The 18,075-nt window shown below is 41.1% G+C and overlaps 1 protein-coding gene across 1 annotated transcript; it reads right to left on the bottom strand.

Moving 5' to 3' along the window:
- Nucleotides 1-7,440: 7,440 nt before the first annotated feature.
- LOC118388740 (voltage-gated hydrogen channel 1-like) lies at nucleotides 7,441-17,826 on the bottom strand. Its single transcript, XM_035778158.2, has 6 exons — nucleotides 17,495-17,826; nucleotides 11,045-11,270; nucleotides 10,676-10,780; nucleotides 10,120-10,351; nucleotides 9,800-9,912; nucleotides 7,441-9,659 (listed from the first exon to the last, which is right to left on the bottom strand). The coding sequence occupies exons 2-6, from the start codon at nucleotides 11,219-11,221 to the stop codon at nucleotides 9,603-9,605; spliced, it is 684 nt and encodes a 227-aa protein (XP_035634051.1). The 5' UTR covers nucleotides 11,222-11,270; nucleotides 17,495-17,826; the 3' UTR covers nucleotides 7,441-9,602.
- Nucleotides 17,827-18,075: the final 249 nt, after the last annotated feature.

The following is an 18,075-nucleotide window of genomic DNA, read 5'->3' as shown; positions in this document are numbered from 1 at the left end:
TAAATTTCAACATTGAATTGACCCCCTCTTTTCTTGTTCTTCCCTGCAGCAAGTCGCCGCCCCCTCTCCCGCAGAGATCGAGGCCCCTGTCAAAGACAAGCCCGTGTCTGCGTCGCTAGAAGTCCTGGTGGACTCTGCCCCCATTATCATGGACAGGAAGGTACACGCTGGACGCACTTCTAAATTGCACGGTCAACGGGGTCCACTTCCATTCAGTCCATTTGTGTCTTTATTGATGGGGATTGATTGTTTCTGTTGATGTGGATGCTTCTTCTCTAAGAAAAACACCAGGAGAACTTCCTAGCAGTGTTTGTTGCGCGGCAGTAACGTTTTCTGATTCCCAAGTTAGGAAATTAAATCCCAAAATCAAAAAGTGCAAGCATACAGACACGCTGACACCACCCCACATTTCCTTATTCTTAGAATCCCTTCTTTCTCCAGGTGGAGAGAGTTTTGGATAAAGCCAGGATTGTGGAATCGAAGATGGCGTCACCAGAAGCTCAGTTAATGCATGTAAGTTTGAGTGGGGGATGTTTCATTCCATGGTTTTGTGTACAAAGTTTTTGGAAAGAAAGTGATACAGGAGCAGAAGGTAGGCAAGTCCAAGGGACATTCAGTGGGCTTTGTAATGGCCCTTTGGTTAGAGTCCACCCTTATCTGTTGTATTTCACAAAGCTGCATCAATATGTTAGCTACTCTTTTTGGAAGTAATGATTTGTTATATACCATTACATTTCAAGTTTAGATTTTCTGCTGTTCTCACTGATAATTTTCATTAACATCTATTAATATCTAGTCAACCTAATGGTTCTTGAATAGAACATACTTGCCTTAGCTCTTTGCGATTTTGCTCATATTATCTATCGTCCATTTTCAGGCAAAAGGTGCTGAGTTGGCTGCCAATGCCTACTCTACCGGGTCCCACACTCACTAGCTGCATAGACTGCCGAAGGAAGCTGCAATCCCAACCCCCATTTCCCCTTTCACTTCTGGTTTAGGGAAGAAATCGTGGCACACTTTTTAGTCAAGTAAACCAAGGAAAGGATGAGAGAGCTACACAGTTGGAGGCGGACATGGCTTGCTGCTTGTCATCCAGAAGGACGAGTCTAAATCCCAAGAAACGACAATGGAGAAGAAGTGAGAGGGTCACTTTAAATGTATTGCTTCCTTCATCGTCTGAACTGTTAATTTGCTGCACTCCATCTGGCGGGATATTGCTCATGTGTTTACAGTTGTAAGATCTGTATCATATCAGTATTTTTTTAACTCTGGATCAGAACATAATGTTCTGTGATTTGAACTACGGTTAACATTGCACTGTAACGGCAGCACATCTTTTGTATAATATCATGTTTAATAGAATCACCAGTCTCATCATTTATGCTAGCTGAATGGTATCCTGTACGTTTTTTAATTTGTTGAATGTATGATATGGAAATACGCGCGTCTGCTTTGTGCAGTCCACTGGGCTATACTCTAAGTTTAGTCTAAGGGGTGTCAGTCTTACTACAGTTTTATGAAGACAAAATTATGGGATGTTCCTGTTATTGGTTGGCGAACACATTGTTAATGGTAAGCTTGATGTTATTAGAGTTTTCCCTCATACAGGGGAATATAATGTTCACATAATGTTCACTCCTCTGGGACATTTTCGTTAGCCTGCTAGCTGCTACTACGTTGCCAGGTTACTATGTACGCCAGGTCTGCGTATTGGCTAAACCTGCAGTCTGAATCAAAATGGGTTTTATATTTTGGGTTTGCTTTATTTAAAGGGGTAACATGATATGCTGTGTACCATGTAGATAAATACCTTAAAAAATATAGTTTTTAAAATCATAATATAAAAAACGTTTATTTAAAAAAATGTATATGTAGAAAAATATGTGAAAAATATCAATAAGTCACTATAAAAACAACCCATTTATTTTATTAACCTTTCTGCAATTCAATTCCAAGTTTGTAAATTGCCTAAAACATGTGAGACTCAAAAGTTTAGTTGATAAATTGGCAATGCTTTTAATTCGGGGAGAACCACTTGTCCAATTGCCCTTTAGGTTTAGATGTGTATAATTTATTTGAAGTTAGTCAGAAGTCAAATGTAATTTCTCACCTATTATTACAACTATGGAAAGCCACCAACTCAATGTTTGCTTCCCCAAGGGCTCAAAAACAGACCTTTTGTCAAACAGTTTTTATATATTCTTTCTTTTTGGTGTTTAGTTTTTAAATGTAATTTTCAGCCTGAGGCAAAAGGTGCTTGTTCCATTTAACTCAATACCTCGGGATCTCAAGTATAGACTTCCAGAAAGTTTTAACTTGTGATTTTCTACCTCAAGTGAATTACAGTCAGAAATGGTACAATCTTCAGTTTTCTGATCAATAAGAAGCTTACATGCCTCCAGTAAAATGGAAGATGTTTAATTGCAATATTAAAAGTACCATTTCAGTCAACAAACCTATGTCCTACTTTATTGTCTTAAAGGAAGCATCTTGATGCTGTTACTCAACTGATCCAAATAGCAATCTCAGACATTAACATAATGACATCTTCTCAAAAATAGATTTGCACTGATTGGCTTTGTAAATTGTGGATCTTTGTCTGGAGAACACATTTCTTAGATGGTGGTCTTAGAAAAAGTATCCCTCTTTTTGGTCATTGACATATAGTGTAGTAATACATATCCACAGCCATATATTTATGTATAAATATATCTACAGTTCAAGTGGAAAGTTTACATACACCTTAGCCAAATACACTGCTCAAAAAAATAAAGGGAACACTAAAATAACACATCCTAGATCTGAATGAATGAAATATTCTTATTAAATACTTTTTTCTTTACATAGTTGAATGTGCTGACAACAAAATCACACAAAAATGATCAATGGAAATCAAATTTATCAACCCATGGAGGTCTGGATTTGGAGTCACACTCAAAATTAAAGTGGAAAACCACACTACAGGCTGATCCAACTTTGATGTAATGTCCTTAAAACAAGTCAAAATGAGGCTCAGTAGTGTGTGTGGCCTCCACGTGCCTGTATGACCTCCCTACAATGCCTGGACATGCTCCTGATGAGGTGGCGGATGGTCTCCTGAGGGATCTCCTCCCAGACCTGGACTAAAGCATCCACCAACTCCTGGACAGTCTATGGTGCAACGTGGCGTTGGTGGATGGAGCGAGACATGATGTCCCAGATGCTCAATTGGATTCAGGTCTGGGGAACGGGCGGGCCAGTCCGTAGCATCAATGCCTTCCTCTTGCAGGAACTGCTGACACACACTATGGTCTCACAAGGGGTCTGAGGATCTCATCTCGGTACCTAATGTGCAGTCAGAAATAGGTATTTCACAAAAATCACACACACCAATAACAGAGAAACAAGCCTGAACAAAAGCCGGCGGGCCTACCGGGTTTAAATAGCCCAAAATTTAAAACCTTAACAAGAAACAGGTGCAACTAATCAGACAACACTAAATGAAACAGAAAAGGGGATCAGTGGCAGCTAGTAGGCCGGCGACGACGACTGCCGAGTGCCGCCCGAACAGGAAGAGGCACCATCTTCGGCGGGATTCGTGACACTTGTATGTATCTAATTATACACAACTTCTGTCATTACAGTACATTGCACTAAAAGACTAAATAAACTCTCGCTCACCAGAATGTCATAAATTACAGAATGAATGCTTCAATTTCATTAAACATTTCTTTGTTATCTCTGCTTCTTTCACTGAGCTTTTTTGTTGTTGGTACATTTCCAAATGACATTTGTTTAACTGGTTGTAAGGGAATAGAAAGATAGAAAGACCCAACATGTTGCTGGTTTCTGATAAGATTTCAGAATGAACCTGGAAGAATCCATTGAAGGGTTTAGGTAAACTGTCTGGGAGGTATGAGTATTTGTAGATGCAAGTGCACAGTTGGTGTACATTAATGTCAGAAATAGACAAGATATTGAGATTCTTAAACAAAGGTACAGATGGAGCCAGGTAATTAGTGGTGGCTAGTCTTGAAAATGTATTTTGTACGATTAATAATTTGTGTAGGTTGGAGGCATGTGTTCTGGTTCAGACAATATTTATTGTAAATGGTATATGAGTAAATTAAGCTATACTATAGAGTTAGGAAGCAAGCCTAATGAACCAAACCACTCATCTTTCTGATGATACCAACAGATTTCATCACTTTGCTGCAGACAAATTGATTATGCGCTTTCCAGGATAACTTTTCATTAATTACAACTCTGAGGAATCTAGTGGATGTGACCTGTTCCATTTCATTTCCACCAATTGAGATTCTGGCTCTTAAAAAAAACTTTATTATTATTTTTTTACAATATTTCTTATTCTTACTCGTGAATACAATGAAGTTGGATTTTTAACATTTTAAAGATCATTTTGTTTATCTGGAACCATTCACAAAATGTGATGGTTGAGTTGGCTTCATTAATTAGTGAATAAATATTATTGTGTGATAAAATCAAATTGGTATCATCAGCAAAGAGAATGGGAAGTACGGTAGAAGACACAGCACCAAGGTCATTGATATATATTAGGAATAAAAATAGGTCCAATTATCGAACCCTGTGGCACGACACAGGATATCTTGGCCCTGGTAGATGGCACAGCCGTTTGCATAAATAAACTATATAACCAATTATATGTATAATCATGAAAATGTAATAATGCAATGTAGAAAGTAATATTACATGACCAACTGTGTCAAACGCTTTGGATAATACTACCAAATACTAACTGAGTGTATGTAAACTTCTGACCCACTGGGAATGTGATGAAATAAATCATTCTCTCTACTATTATTCTGACATTTCACATTCTTAAAATAATGTGGTGATCCTAACTGACCTAAGACAGGGAATTTTTACTCTGATTAAATGTCAGGAATTGTGAAAAACGGAGTTTAAATGTATCTGGCTATGGTGTACGTAAACCTCTGACTTCAACTGTATCATTTCACTTGGACATTATGGGGTATTGTGTGTAGGCCAGTGACCCCAAAAAAAATCTAAATGGAATCCATTTAAAATTCTGTAACACTGCAAAATGTTGCAAAATGAAAGGAATGTGAATACTTTCTGAAGGCACTGTAGATGTTGCTGTTATCCCACATACAGTGGTTTAGTTGTACTTTCTTTGCTTATAAAGCATAATGGTAACTTGAAAAAAAAGCTTGTTTTCAATGAGATACTGAGACAACGACCATTACATTCGACATACACCAATGACAACACAACGTAATAGATGAACCCTATCAGTCCCTAGAACCCAGAAACAATGTATTTATCTGCATGTCCAGCCCTTGTATTTCGCCTCACAATGAAGTGTTTTATCATTTTCTTTTCAGGACAACCAACACACAACAATTGTACATAAACAGTCTGCATCCATGAGTTTTAATGCTTGGATTTGAGATGCCCAATGTAATATTGATTGTATACCACATTGTTTGTATAGTGCTCTTTATAGAAACATGTGTCACTAAGTGCTTAAAAACAACCCTTAGCAAACACATCAATCTAACTTTATCAGCTTGTATTTGTTTAACACTTTTTACTAGTGCTTAAAAGCAACCACAGCACACATCACTGCTAAGTGTCTGACTTACTGATTGTAGGTCGCTATGGAAAAGTGTCTGCTAAATGACCATAATGTAAATGTAGTCCAAAGTCATTATTTACCCTGTCATGGAACAATAGATTCCATAGAGGTTGTAAGCTACTGTTAAAGCCTTGATAGATTCCCTCCAATCAACAGTAGTTGCATTGTCTTAACATGTTGCCAAGTGATGGCACAATAGAGTCCATCTTCCAGACCTCTGGTCAGTGTCATGACACCTTTATGTAACACCCTAGATATGTTTTATTGCCAGTTTTCCCTGTCCTTGGGCATTACTCTCTGGAGGCAGCCATGTCATGTCAGTCACCAGCTCCATGACCTTCTTACCTGTCTGCAGCCACCCGGCCAGGCAACAAGGCCTGGCCCACTATCAACACCAAGCTGCCTTACGACTTCTTCCCTTTTGTGTAAATGACCAATAGACGGAAGAGAGGGCAGTTACGGTGTATTCGGAAAGTATTCAGACCCCTTCCCCAGGTTACAGCCTTATTAAAAAATATTTACAAATTAAATCCTCAAATCTACACACAATACCCAATAGTGATTAAGTGAAAACAGGTTTTTAAAAGATGTTTAAAAATAAAAAACAGAAATACCTGATTTACATAATTATTTATACTATTTGCTATGAGACTCGAAATTTAGCTCAGGTGCATCCTGTTTCCATTGATCATCCTTGATGTTTATACAACTTGGAGTCCACCTGTGGTAAATTCAATTGATTGGAAATGATTTGGAAAGGCACTCACCTTTCTATATAAAAAGGTACCACAGTTGACAGTGCATGTCAGATCGAAAAGCAAGGCATGAGGTCGAAGGAATTGTCCGTAAAGCTCCAAGACAGGATTGTGTTGAGGCACAGATCTGGGGAAGGGTACCAAAAATTGTCTGCAGCATTGAAGGTCTGCAAGAACAGCGACCTTCCATTTAAGAATGATGGAGAAGGTTGGAAGCACCACGACCCTTCCTAGAGCTGACCGCCCAGCCAAACTGAGCAATCGATGGAGAAAGGCCTTGGGAGGTGACCAAGAAGCCGATGGTTCCCGAGTTCCTCTGTGGGGATGGGAGAATCTTCTAGGTCAGCCATCTCTGCAGCACTTCACCAATCATGCCTTTCTGGTAGAGTGGCCAGACGGAAGCCAATCCTCAGTAAAAGGCACATGACAGCCTGCTTGGAGTTTGCTAAAAGGCACCTAAACGACTCTCAGACCATGAGAAACAAGATTTTCTGGTCTGATAAACCAAGATTGAACTCTTTGGCGTGACTACCAAGCATCACGTCTGGAGGAAGCCTAGCACCATCCCTATGGTGCAGCATGGTGGTGACAGCATCATGCTGTTGGGATGTTTTTCAGTGGCAGGGACTGGGAGACTAGTCCGGATCGAGGGAAAGATGAACGTAGCAAAGTACAGAGATCCTTGATGAAAACCTGCTCCAGAGCACTCAGGACCTCAGACTGGGGAGACGGTTCACCTTCCAACAGGACAACGACTCTAAGCACACAGCCCAAGACAACGCAGGAGTGGCTTCGGGACAAGTCTCTGAATGTCCTTGAGTGGCCGAGCCAGAGCCCAAACTTAAACCCGAACGAACATCTCGAGACCTAAAAATAGCTGTGCAGCGACGCTCCCCATCCAACCTGACGGAGCTTGAGAGGATCTGCAGAGAGGAATGGGAGAAAGTCCACCAAATACAGATGTGCCAAGCTTGCAGCGTCATACCCAAGAAGACTCGAGGCTGTAATCCCTGCCAGAGGTGCTTCCACAAAGTACTGAGTAAAGGGTCTGAATACTTACGTAAATACTGTTAGCAAATACCTGTTTTTATTCATTTGTACATAGTTACACTTTTTTTCTAATAAAATGTCATTTTCAGTGATTCATAATTGTATTGTCTTTACATAGCAGGCAACAGTGGTATTCAGAAAAACAGCCAGATGGTACATTCATTACAGGGTCTTATTTACAACAAATTAGATGATAATTCATTGCTTATTTGAATACAGGCATAGCACATACAAATCCATACATTTTGATACAAATATCAAATGTAACTTTGTATTGCAAAGCAGGATACTGGCATATGATATGAATCCTACTAATCAACTAAAATCAGCTTGAATATGCAGATAATGTTTGGAAGGTTGACCTAACATTGGCTCATGATGTGGAATCTACAGTTGAAGTCGGAAGTTTACATACACTTAGGTTGGAGTAATTAAACTTGTTTTTCAACCAGTCCACATATTTCTTGTTAACTATAGTTTTGGCAAGTGAGTTAGGACATCTACTTTGTGCATGACACAAGTAATTTTTCCAACAACTGTTTACAGATTATTTAACTTATAATTCACTGTATCACAATTCCAGTCGGTCAGAAGTTTACATACGCTAAGTTGCATTTAAACAGCTTGGAAAATTCCAAAACATGTCATGACTATAGAAGCTTTTGATAGGCTAATTGACATCATTTGAGTCAATTGGAAGGGTACCTGTGGATGTATTTCAAGGCCTACCTTCAAACTCCGTGCATCTTTGCTTGACATCAGGGGAAAATCAAAAGAAATCAGCCAAGACCTCCACAAGTCTGGTTCATCCTTGTGAGCAATTTCCAAACGCCTGAAGGTACCACGTTCATCTGTACAAACAATAGTACGCAAGTATAAACACCATGGGACCACGCAGCCGTCACACCGCTCAGGAAGGAGACGCGTTCTGTCTCCTAGAGATGAACATACTTTAGTGCGAAAAGTGCAAATCAATCCCAGAACAGCAAAGGACCTTGTGAAGATGCTGGAGGAAACAGGTACAAAAGTATCTATATCCACAGTAAAATGAGTCTTATATCAACCTGAGCCACTGCTCCAAAACCACCATAAAAACGCCATACTACGGTATGCAAATGCACATGGGGACAAAGATTGTACTTTTTGGAGAAATGTCCTCTGGTCTGATGAAACAAAAATAGAACTGTTTGGCCATAATGACCATTGTTATGTTTGGAGGAAAAAGGGGGAGGCTTGCAAGCCAAAGAACACCATCCCAACCGTGAAGCATGGGGGTGACAGCATCATGTTGTGGGTGTGCTTTGCTGCAGGAGGGTCTGGTGCACTTCACAAAATAGATGGCATCATGAGGAAACAAAGTTATGTGGATATATTGAAGCAACATCTCAAGACATCAGTCATTTGGTTGCAAATGGGTGTTCTAAATGGACAATGACCCCAAACATAGTTGCAAAATGGCTTAGAGATGAACATACTTTGGTGTGAAAAACCCCATACCTCAATCTTATAGAATATTTGTGGGCAGAACTGAAAAAGCATGTGTCGAGCAAGGCCTACAAACCTGACTCAGTTACACCAGTTCTGTCAGGAGGAATGGGCCAAAATTCACCCAACTTATTGTGGGAAGCTTGTGGAAGGCTTGACCCAAGTTAAACAATTTAAAGGCAATGCTACCAAATACTAATTGAATGCATGTAAACTTCTGACCCACTGGGAATGTGATGAAAGAAATAAAAGCTTAAATAAATCATTCTCTCTACTATTATTCTGACATTTCACATTCTTAAAATAAAGTGGTGAACCTAACTAACCTAAGACAGTGAATTTTTACTTGGATGAAATGTCAGGAATTGTGAAAAACTGAGTTTAAATGTATTTGGCTAAGGTGTATGTAAACTTTCAACCTCAATTGTATCTAGCCTGAGTGCCAGTGTGTTATCATACCAACTTATTTTCATGCCAAAGGTTTGGCTTGACAATGACAACAATTGAGTTGGCAAGAGTACAAACGGCTCTAGGACCAGGCTAGTAACTCAGTGTAAGCTCCTGTCATTGTGGAATGACTGAAATGGTGTATGGATGGTGAACACTATTTAGAATATAGCCTTGTTTATTGAACAATTCCAATGACACTATAAGTGGATAATGAAAAATGCCATCATGTTCCTCTTCCTGCATCAGAACTCAATTTTATGCTGTCGGAGGAGAGCTCGTAGTTTACTGTTCTCTTTTTCCTAAAAAAGGGGGAAAGAGATTGAAGAGTGGGTTAAAACCAGGTTTGTTGACTGATGCTCTTCATAAGATGTAGAATCTAAACGCCTTAACAGGTCTCGGGCAGGTGGTGTTTTGGGTTCCCAGGGGCTGCCCAACTCACCATCTTGCCATTGTGCTCTTGTAGGTCGTTAACTTGCTGGACCAGGTGATCGTTGCTCTCCTTCAGCTTTTGAACTTCGCGATCGGCCCGTGACTTCACAGACATCAGGATTCCTGGGTGGTGGAAGAAACCATGTCATGTTGGACACAAACCCATTCTGTGACATTGGTGACCTAGCTAGCTACTGTATGTGACATAAAAGGTTGTGTTCATTAGGGCAAGCTTTAACATGTTTCACAATGGAAACCTTAAAATTTGTGTTTGTTATTGGAAATGTCCAGGGAGTGCCAAATGAACATGACCAGTGGGGGATCTCTCACCGTTGACGATCCTGGCCACCCTCCAGAGCCTGAGGAGGATCAGGAGGCCCATGCCGTCAAAGGCATCTTCACTGGCGATATACACAATGTCCAGGATGAAGGACACAATCACCACCAGCCCATCAAACACCTCAAACTTGTGATGGAAGAACTCCAGCCGGTAGGCAAAGAGCTTTCCAGCCAGCTCCACCATGAAGAAGGTGAGAAGAGCCAGACTCAGGTAGTGGAAGACCTGATGAAGAGGGAAAGGACAGAGGAGGAGTTGTAAAGAAGGTTTGGGTCACGCATTTCTTGATCCGTGTGCCAAATGGCAACCTATTCCTTAAATTTAACTAGGCAAGTCAGTTAAGAACACATTCTTATTTTACGACAGCCTACCCCAGGCAACATTTCCCCTAACCCGGGCGACGCTGGGCCGATTGTGCGCCGCCCTATGGGACTCCGAATCCCGGCCAGTTGTCATATAGCCCGGAATCGAACCAGGGTATGTAGTGACGTCTCTAGCACCGAGATGCACTGCCTTAGACCACTACGCCACTCGGTGGACATATCTCACCTGAGGGGCAACGTGTCCATGCTCCAACTTGATGATTGACAGGTCGATCAGTAGCTCGCCCAGCACAAAGAATGCATCCAGGATGACCAGGCATACCACAGCTATCTAAACCAAAAGGCAAACACTCAACATCAAAGACCAACACCATAGCGATCCAAACCACAGTGAAACACCCAACATCAGTAAAGACCAACCTTCTGACAATGTACAAAAAGAGAAGGGGAGTGAATTTACCGTCACATTTGCAGCCTAGACTGAGAAACACACATTCCCCATCCACAGTTGACATTTGATTTGAGCAAAGGTAACATTGACTAACTGTGTTGGATAGATAGTATGAGCATTGCCTACTCCACTCATATTACATACCTGGAATCTGTCTGAGCTGTAGAGTCTCTTCAGGGAGTCTCTGAAGGTGACTTGTAAGTGGGGCAGTTGTCCTGTGGCTGGTCCCGTCTCCTCTCTAGCCTCATGCAGCCCCTCGTTGTGCCAATGGGCTGTGTGGTCATCACCCACCGTGGTGAAATGCCTCAGGTACTTGGACATGGTGCTGCAGGGGGGTGGGGTGGCCCACCACAAAGAGACTGTGGTTTTCCTGGTTAGAAGTTAACTCTATGTTAAATGCCAAAGCTATCAAATGTCACAAGTTTGTCTGAAGTACAATAACTCAATAGCCCTAGTGTTTATCTAAGGTTTTCATTTCCTAACATTGACATTGTTAGTTTAACCAATTTACTAGCATTAACAAGGTTCATATCATCCCCAGCACGTTGATTAGGCATTGGGATACATATTGTAACCCTCAAATGTTCATATACACAAAGAATAGACAGCCTATTGCAACTTATGACCGACTGCTCTAACAGTAATTCATTGTACTGTACAATACGAGTATACTTCTACTTTTAAACATTACAAAAGCATGCAAGATGTCAACATACCAAACCCTTTGACTCAAGATGCAAGATGCAACTGTGTGGCCAACCTACGTTGAATTTCCTAAGAAAATCTACACCAATAGATTTTATCATTACAATAAATAATTGTTTTATTTATTTTGTCAAAAAGTTTTAAATACATTTAGTGATAATGGTCAACAAATGGTTTTAACAATGTAACAAGTGTAAAATAGTAGGCTAATAATAAGCATATGTCAACAATTCTATAGCCTGGTCCAAGATCTAGGAGAGGGGGTGACCTCGACAATTTATTGTTAAAACGAGAGGCTGCCTGGATCTTTAATTTAAAGACCTTTGCTCCCTTCGGTCTCAACATAGACTTTGATCTGAAGCCATTCTTGTGATTGTTGTCATTTTGCTATTCATTGTAAATGTTTGTAGGCCTATGTAGCCAAATTGTATCTATGATCATACGCTATCCATTCATGTTTTTTGTATGCTATTTTAAAATATGAGAATTAACCAATGATATCAGGCCACACCCAGCCATGATTACAGACACCTGTATGTGTGTCTTTTGACACTATATAAATGAGTCACCCCGCAATGTTTGTCATTGTACCCTGATGAAGACAGCTTGTCTGTCGAAATGTTGGACATAAACATTTCTGCATTTGAGCTCCTAGTGTGTGTGGCTCTCCTTTATTTTCCAAGATCTGTTTGTGTCATGTCAACTCCTTGTCATGCCAGAGCCCTATACTACAAATCAAATCAAATTGTATTTGTCATATTGGCCAAATAGAACTGGTGTAGTCTTTACCGTGGAAATGCTTGCTTACGAGCCTTTCCCAACGATGCAGTTTAAAAATAATAACAAATTGTAACACAAGAGGAATAAAATACACAAGAATGGAGCTATATACAGGGAGTACCAGTACCAGATCAAGGTGCAGAGGTACGAGTTATTTTAGGTAGATATGTACATGAAGGCAGGTAGATAAGTGGGGCAAAAAAGTATTTAGTCAATAACAAAAGTTGATCTCAATACTCAATGTTATATACCCTTTATTGGCAATGACAGAGGTCAAACGTTTTCTGTAAGTCTTCACAAGGTTTTCACACACTGTTGCTGGTATTTTGGCCCATTCCTCCATGCAGATCTCCTCTAGAGCAGTGATGTTTTGGGGCTGTTGCTGGGCAACACGGACTTTCAACTCCCTCCAAATATTTTTTATGGGGTTGAGATCTGGAGACTGGCTAGGCCACTCCAGGACCTTGAAATGCTTCTTACGAAGCTACTCCTTCGTTGCCCGGGCGGTGTGTTTGGGATCCTTGTCATGCTGAAAGACCCAGCCACGTTTCATCTTCAATGCCTTTGCTGATGGAAGGAGGTTTTCACTCAAAATCTCACGATACATGGCCCTATTCATTCTTTCCTTTACACGGATCCGTTGTCCTGGTCCCTTTGCAGAGAAACAGCCCCAAAGCATGATGTTCCCACCCCCATGCTTCACAGTAGGTATGGTGTTCTTTGGATGCAACTCAGCATTCTTTGTCCTCCAAACACGACGAGTTGAGTTTTTACCAAAAAGTTATATTTTGGTTTCATCTGACCATCTGGCATTCTCCCAATCTTCTTCTGGATCATCCAAATGCTCTCTAGCAAACTTCAGACGGGCCTGGACATGTACTGGCTTAAGCAGGGGGACACATCTGGCGTCCCTGGTGGCATAGTGTGTTACTGATGGTAGGCTTTCTTACTTTGGTCCCAGCCCTCTGCAGGTCATTCACTTGGTCCCCCTGTGTGGTTCTGGGATTTTTGCTCACTGTTCTTGTGATTATTTTGACCCCACGGGGTGAGATCTTGCGTGGAGCCCCAGATCGAGTGAGATTATCAGTGGTCTTGTATGTCTTCAATTTCCTAATAATTGCTCCCACAGTTGATTTCTTCAAACCAAGCTGCTTACCTATTGCAGATTCAGTCTTCCCAGCTTGGTGAAGGTCTACAATTTTGTTTCTGGTGTCCTTTGACAGCTCTTTGGTCTTGGCCATAGTGGAGTTTGGAGTGTGACTGTTTGAGGTTGTGGACAGGTGTCTTTTATACCGATAACAAGTTCAAACAGGTGCCATTAATACAGGTAACGAGTGGAGGACAGAGGAGCCTCTTAAAGAAGAAGTTACAGGTCTGTGAGAGCCAGAAATCTTGCTTGTTTGTAGTTGACCAAACATTTATTTTCCACCATAATTTGCAAATAAATTCAGTAAAAATCCTACGTCATTTTCTGGATTTCTTTTCTCATTTTGTCTGTCATAGTTGAAGTGTACCTATGATAAAAATTACAGGCCTCTCATCTTTTTAAGTGGGAGAACTTGCACAATTGGTGGCTGACTAAATACTTTTTGCCCCACTGTATGTACAGTCGTGGCCAAAAGTTGAGAATGACACAAATATTAATTTTCAAAGTCTACTGCCTTAGTTTGTATGATGGCAATTTGCATATACTCCAGAATGTTATGAAGAGTGATCAGATGAATTGCAAAGTCCCTCTTTGCCATGCAAATTAACTGAATCCCCCAAAACATTTCCACTGCATTTCAGCCCTGCCACAAAAGGACCAGCTGACATCATGTCAGTGATTCTCAAATTAACACAGGTGTGAGTGTTGACGAGGACAAGGCTGGAGATCACTCGTTAATGCTGATTGAGTTTGATTAACAGACTGGAAGCTTCAAAAGGAATCATTGTTCTTCCTCTGTCAATCATGGTTACCTGCAAGGAAACATGTGCCTTCATCATTGCTCTGCAACAAAAAGGGCTTCACAGGCAAGGACATTGCTGCCGGTAAGATTGCACCTAAACAACCATTTATTGGCTCATCAAGAACTTCAAGGAGAGCGGTTCAATTGTTGTGAAGAAGGCTTCAGGGCGCCCAAGAAAGTCCAGACAGATAAACTACATCTTACGGAACAACGTGGACTGTGAAGAGACAGACCGACAGACACATAATCACACATGCACTCTACACACGTAAAGCCCAACCCTCCCCTAACCTGGACGACGCTGGGCAAATTGTGCGCCGTCCCATGGGTCTCCCAGTCGCAGCCTGCTGCGACAGAGCCTGTACTCGAACCAGGCCATTTTCTCAACAGTAGGGTTACAGGTTTACTTTGTAATTGTTCCTCAACTGCAGTGTACCATACCATTTTCTGGCCCAGAGTCTCTAATTTTATCCAATTTAAAAAACTACATTTCAAATTTTGCTACATAGGATCAAATACAGGTGGTGGGTCACAAATTGTTAATACCTATCACATTACACATTTAGTAATGACAGCATTTGCATTCCAAACTGTACGTTTTTCACGAGATTGTATTTTGAAATTTGCGAAAGGCAAACACAGCTGCAACCAACCATAGACATACTCTATAATCCATTGATGGCAGTTTCCATACCCTTCTATGGATGGTATGTCTATGGCCACAATGCAACAAGCTGTTCCACGTGTAGAAGAAGGAGCGATAGCCGTGGGGAAATGATGCTTGTGCATTGATAATCACACAACAAGATGCCCATTAACAATAAGTATTAAAATAAAGCCTACTTTCTGATGAATTTGCAAGATAACTTGTATTTCATTTTGACACAAATGAAAATGTGGCACGGACTTGTCCCATGGGTTGTTGATGTTCAGGCATTCCACTAGCTCCTGTGTTTCTCAAACTCGGTCCTCGGGACCACAAGTGGCGTATGTTTGGTTTTTGCCCTAGCACCACAAAGCTGATTCAAATCAACTAATCATCAAGCTTTGATAATTTGAATCAGCTGTGTAGTGTTAGGGCAAAAAACAAAATGTGCTCAGAGTTTGGGAAATGCTGCTAGCCATTTGTAATGTGCACGCACAGTAAAAAGTGTGCTTGTGGCAGGTGGACGCAAATATGGGAAACTGCATAGGCCTACTTGGGGTGTGTCTGAACGTGAACATTGCGAAACAAGTCGGATCATCAATACCAGTGGGTGTGTGTCGAAACCTGACAATATTTTAGCTAAGCCAGTTAGGCAGAGTAGGATCATTAAGGTGGAAGGTTAGAAACAAACATAGCAGGTTAGGAGAATAAACGTAGCAGGTTCAAATCAAAGTTTATTGGTCGCGTACAGAGGTATGCAGATAACCCAGGTGCAGCAAAATGTTTGTGTTTCTATACTGAATAAAAATATATAAAAACACAACATGCAACAATTTCAAAGATTTTACCGAGTAAATGTTCATAAGGAAATCAGTCGATTTAGGTCCAAATCTATCAATTTCACATGACTGGGAATAGCTGTGCGAAGTTGCAGGATATTGTTGGGAACTGGAACACACGTCGATCCAGAGCACACCAAACATGCTCAATGGGTGATGTCTGGTATGCAGGCTATGGAAGAAATGGGACATGTTCAGCTTCTAGGGATTGTGTACAGGTCCTTACAACATGGGGCAGTGCATTATGCTGAACCATGAGGTGATGGCGGCGGATTAATGGCACGACAATGGGCCTCAGGATCTCATCATGGCATCTTTGTGAATTCAAATTGCCATCAATAAAATGCCATTGTGATTGTTGTCCGTAGCTTACGCCTGCCCATACCATAACCCCACCGCCACCATGGGGCACTCTGTTCACAACATTGACGTCAGCAAACCGCTAACCCACACGCGGCTTGTGGTTGTGAGGCGTCTTATGGTAGATAAATGAACATTTAATTCTCTGGCAACAGCTCTGGTGCAAATTCCTGCAGGCCGCATGCCAATTGCATGCTCCCTCAAAACTTGACACATCTGCTGCATTGTGTTGTGTGACAAAACTTTGTCCCCAGGACAAGGTGCAGGAACACAAGGATTTCGCTACACCAGTAATAACATCTACTAAATATGTGTATGTGACCATTACAATTGGATTTATTTGACCTTTGTAATGATCATACTGTTTAATCAGCTTCTTGATATACCACACCTGTCAGGTGGATGGATTAAGTTGGCAAAGAGAAATGCTTTAACAGGGATATAAACAAATGTGTGCACAAAGTTTAAGAGAAATACGTTTTTTTGTGCGTATGGAAAATGTCTGGATGGGCTCTTTTTTTCAGCTCATGAAACATGGAACCCATATTTTACGGTAATATTTGTGTTCAGTGGAGGTCCAACACTACAGTAATACACACAATCAAAAATAAGAAGCTGTTTGTCTGTCTCTAAGTCCCAGCTTTGATGCACCTGTACTGTCTCCACCTTCTACGCGGTAGCCGGGTGGGGTGAACAGGCAGTGAATCCGTAGAAAAGCCATATCTACCGTCGTAGTATGGATGAAGCCTGACCTGGAATGTTAAACTAAGTGAACCTGGCTAGTATTATAAAATCCTGAGTAGATCTACCTTACTTCGTAGTATACCACTCCGGAGTGACAAGGCTTTGACATGATAACACAAACAGATCTGGGACCAGGCTATCAGTTTGAGGCCACACGAGAAATGACACCACTCAGTCCACGGAGGACTGGAATTGCCACTCACTATTGTAGAACCATATAATGTGTTGGCAACAATGTTTCGGAATACTGAGCGACACTTGCGGGGACCGTCTAATCTACAGCTCAAACCCAGGCATCTTGAGGACAACTCGTGATTTCCTGCTGGTATAAAAAAAAAACAACGCCCGCTCTGCACTTTACACTATGTGCAAATCAACTGAATTAACTGGCATAATACATAGTGTATCATTCGTGTCATCCTTGAACTATTTATTTTAGAGTAGCGCCTTAAAATATGTTCATATCCACCAAAGAAAGCCAGTTCACTAATATAATACCATCTGAGCAACACCAAATCCTATTGCAGTGTAAAGCGATAACCACCTTCAACAAATAAAGTATTTGTTTTACCTTAATGTAGACCTAGAGCTTTAATAGTTTATAGTCCCGTTGAAAAGTTGTTGATGTCCTCCGTTTTTCCCATAAAACCTTTGTCCTCAACTCCGCCTCTGTCTCAGAACCAGCACATTCCAAGAGGAACGGCGCCCGTGTAGACGAAAGTTGACTGCATTAAATGTGGAACTGCACCGCCTCCCAGATTTGAGCCTGATATTCAAAGGCTATGTCGGCTCAAAACAAAAGTGATGTAGCCTAATTTACGCACGTGTATTAATGAGTAGGATTATGTGTTATTCTTGCAAATGTGATTGCTTTTGATAAACGCTTTATCTGCCTTCCCAATGAAAACAAGTTTGAAAATGCAAAAATGTATTTTATGGAAAAGAGATGTAATGTTTCTGAATGATGACCATGCTGCCTTGTTGACAAAATGACGGAGCAGCTCCCGATGACGTGATGGGCCATTGTCCAGTGGCATCACTAGGGCTGGGCTTCAGCCCTAAATGTTTTTTGATCGAGCAGGAACCTTTTGATGTTCCATAACCACACATCACCAGTGGCAACCCGTCATCGGTGCGGCAGGGTAGGCTAGT

Source organism: Oncorhynchus keta, chromosome 10 (genome assembly GCF_023373465.1).
Source record: "Oncorhynchus keta strain PuntledgeMale-10-30-2019 chromosome 10, Oket_V2, whole genome shotgun sequence".
NCBI lineage: Eukaryota > Metazoa > Chordata > Actinopteri > Salmoniformes > Salmonidae > Oncorhynchus > Oncorhynchus keta.
This window is presented reverse-complemented; position numbering and strand designations above follow the sequence as displayed.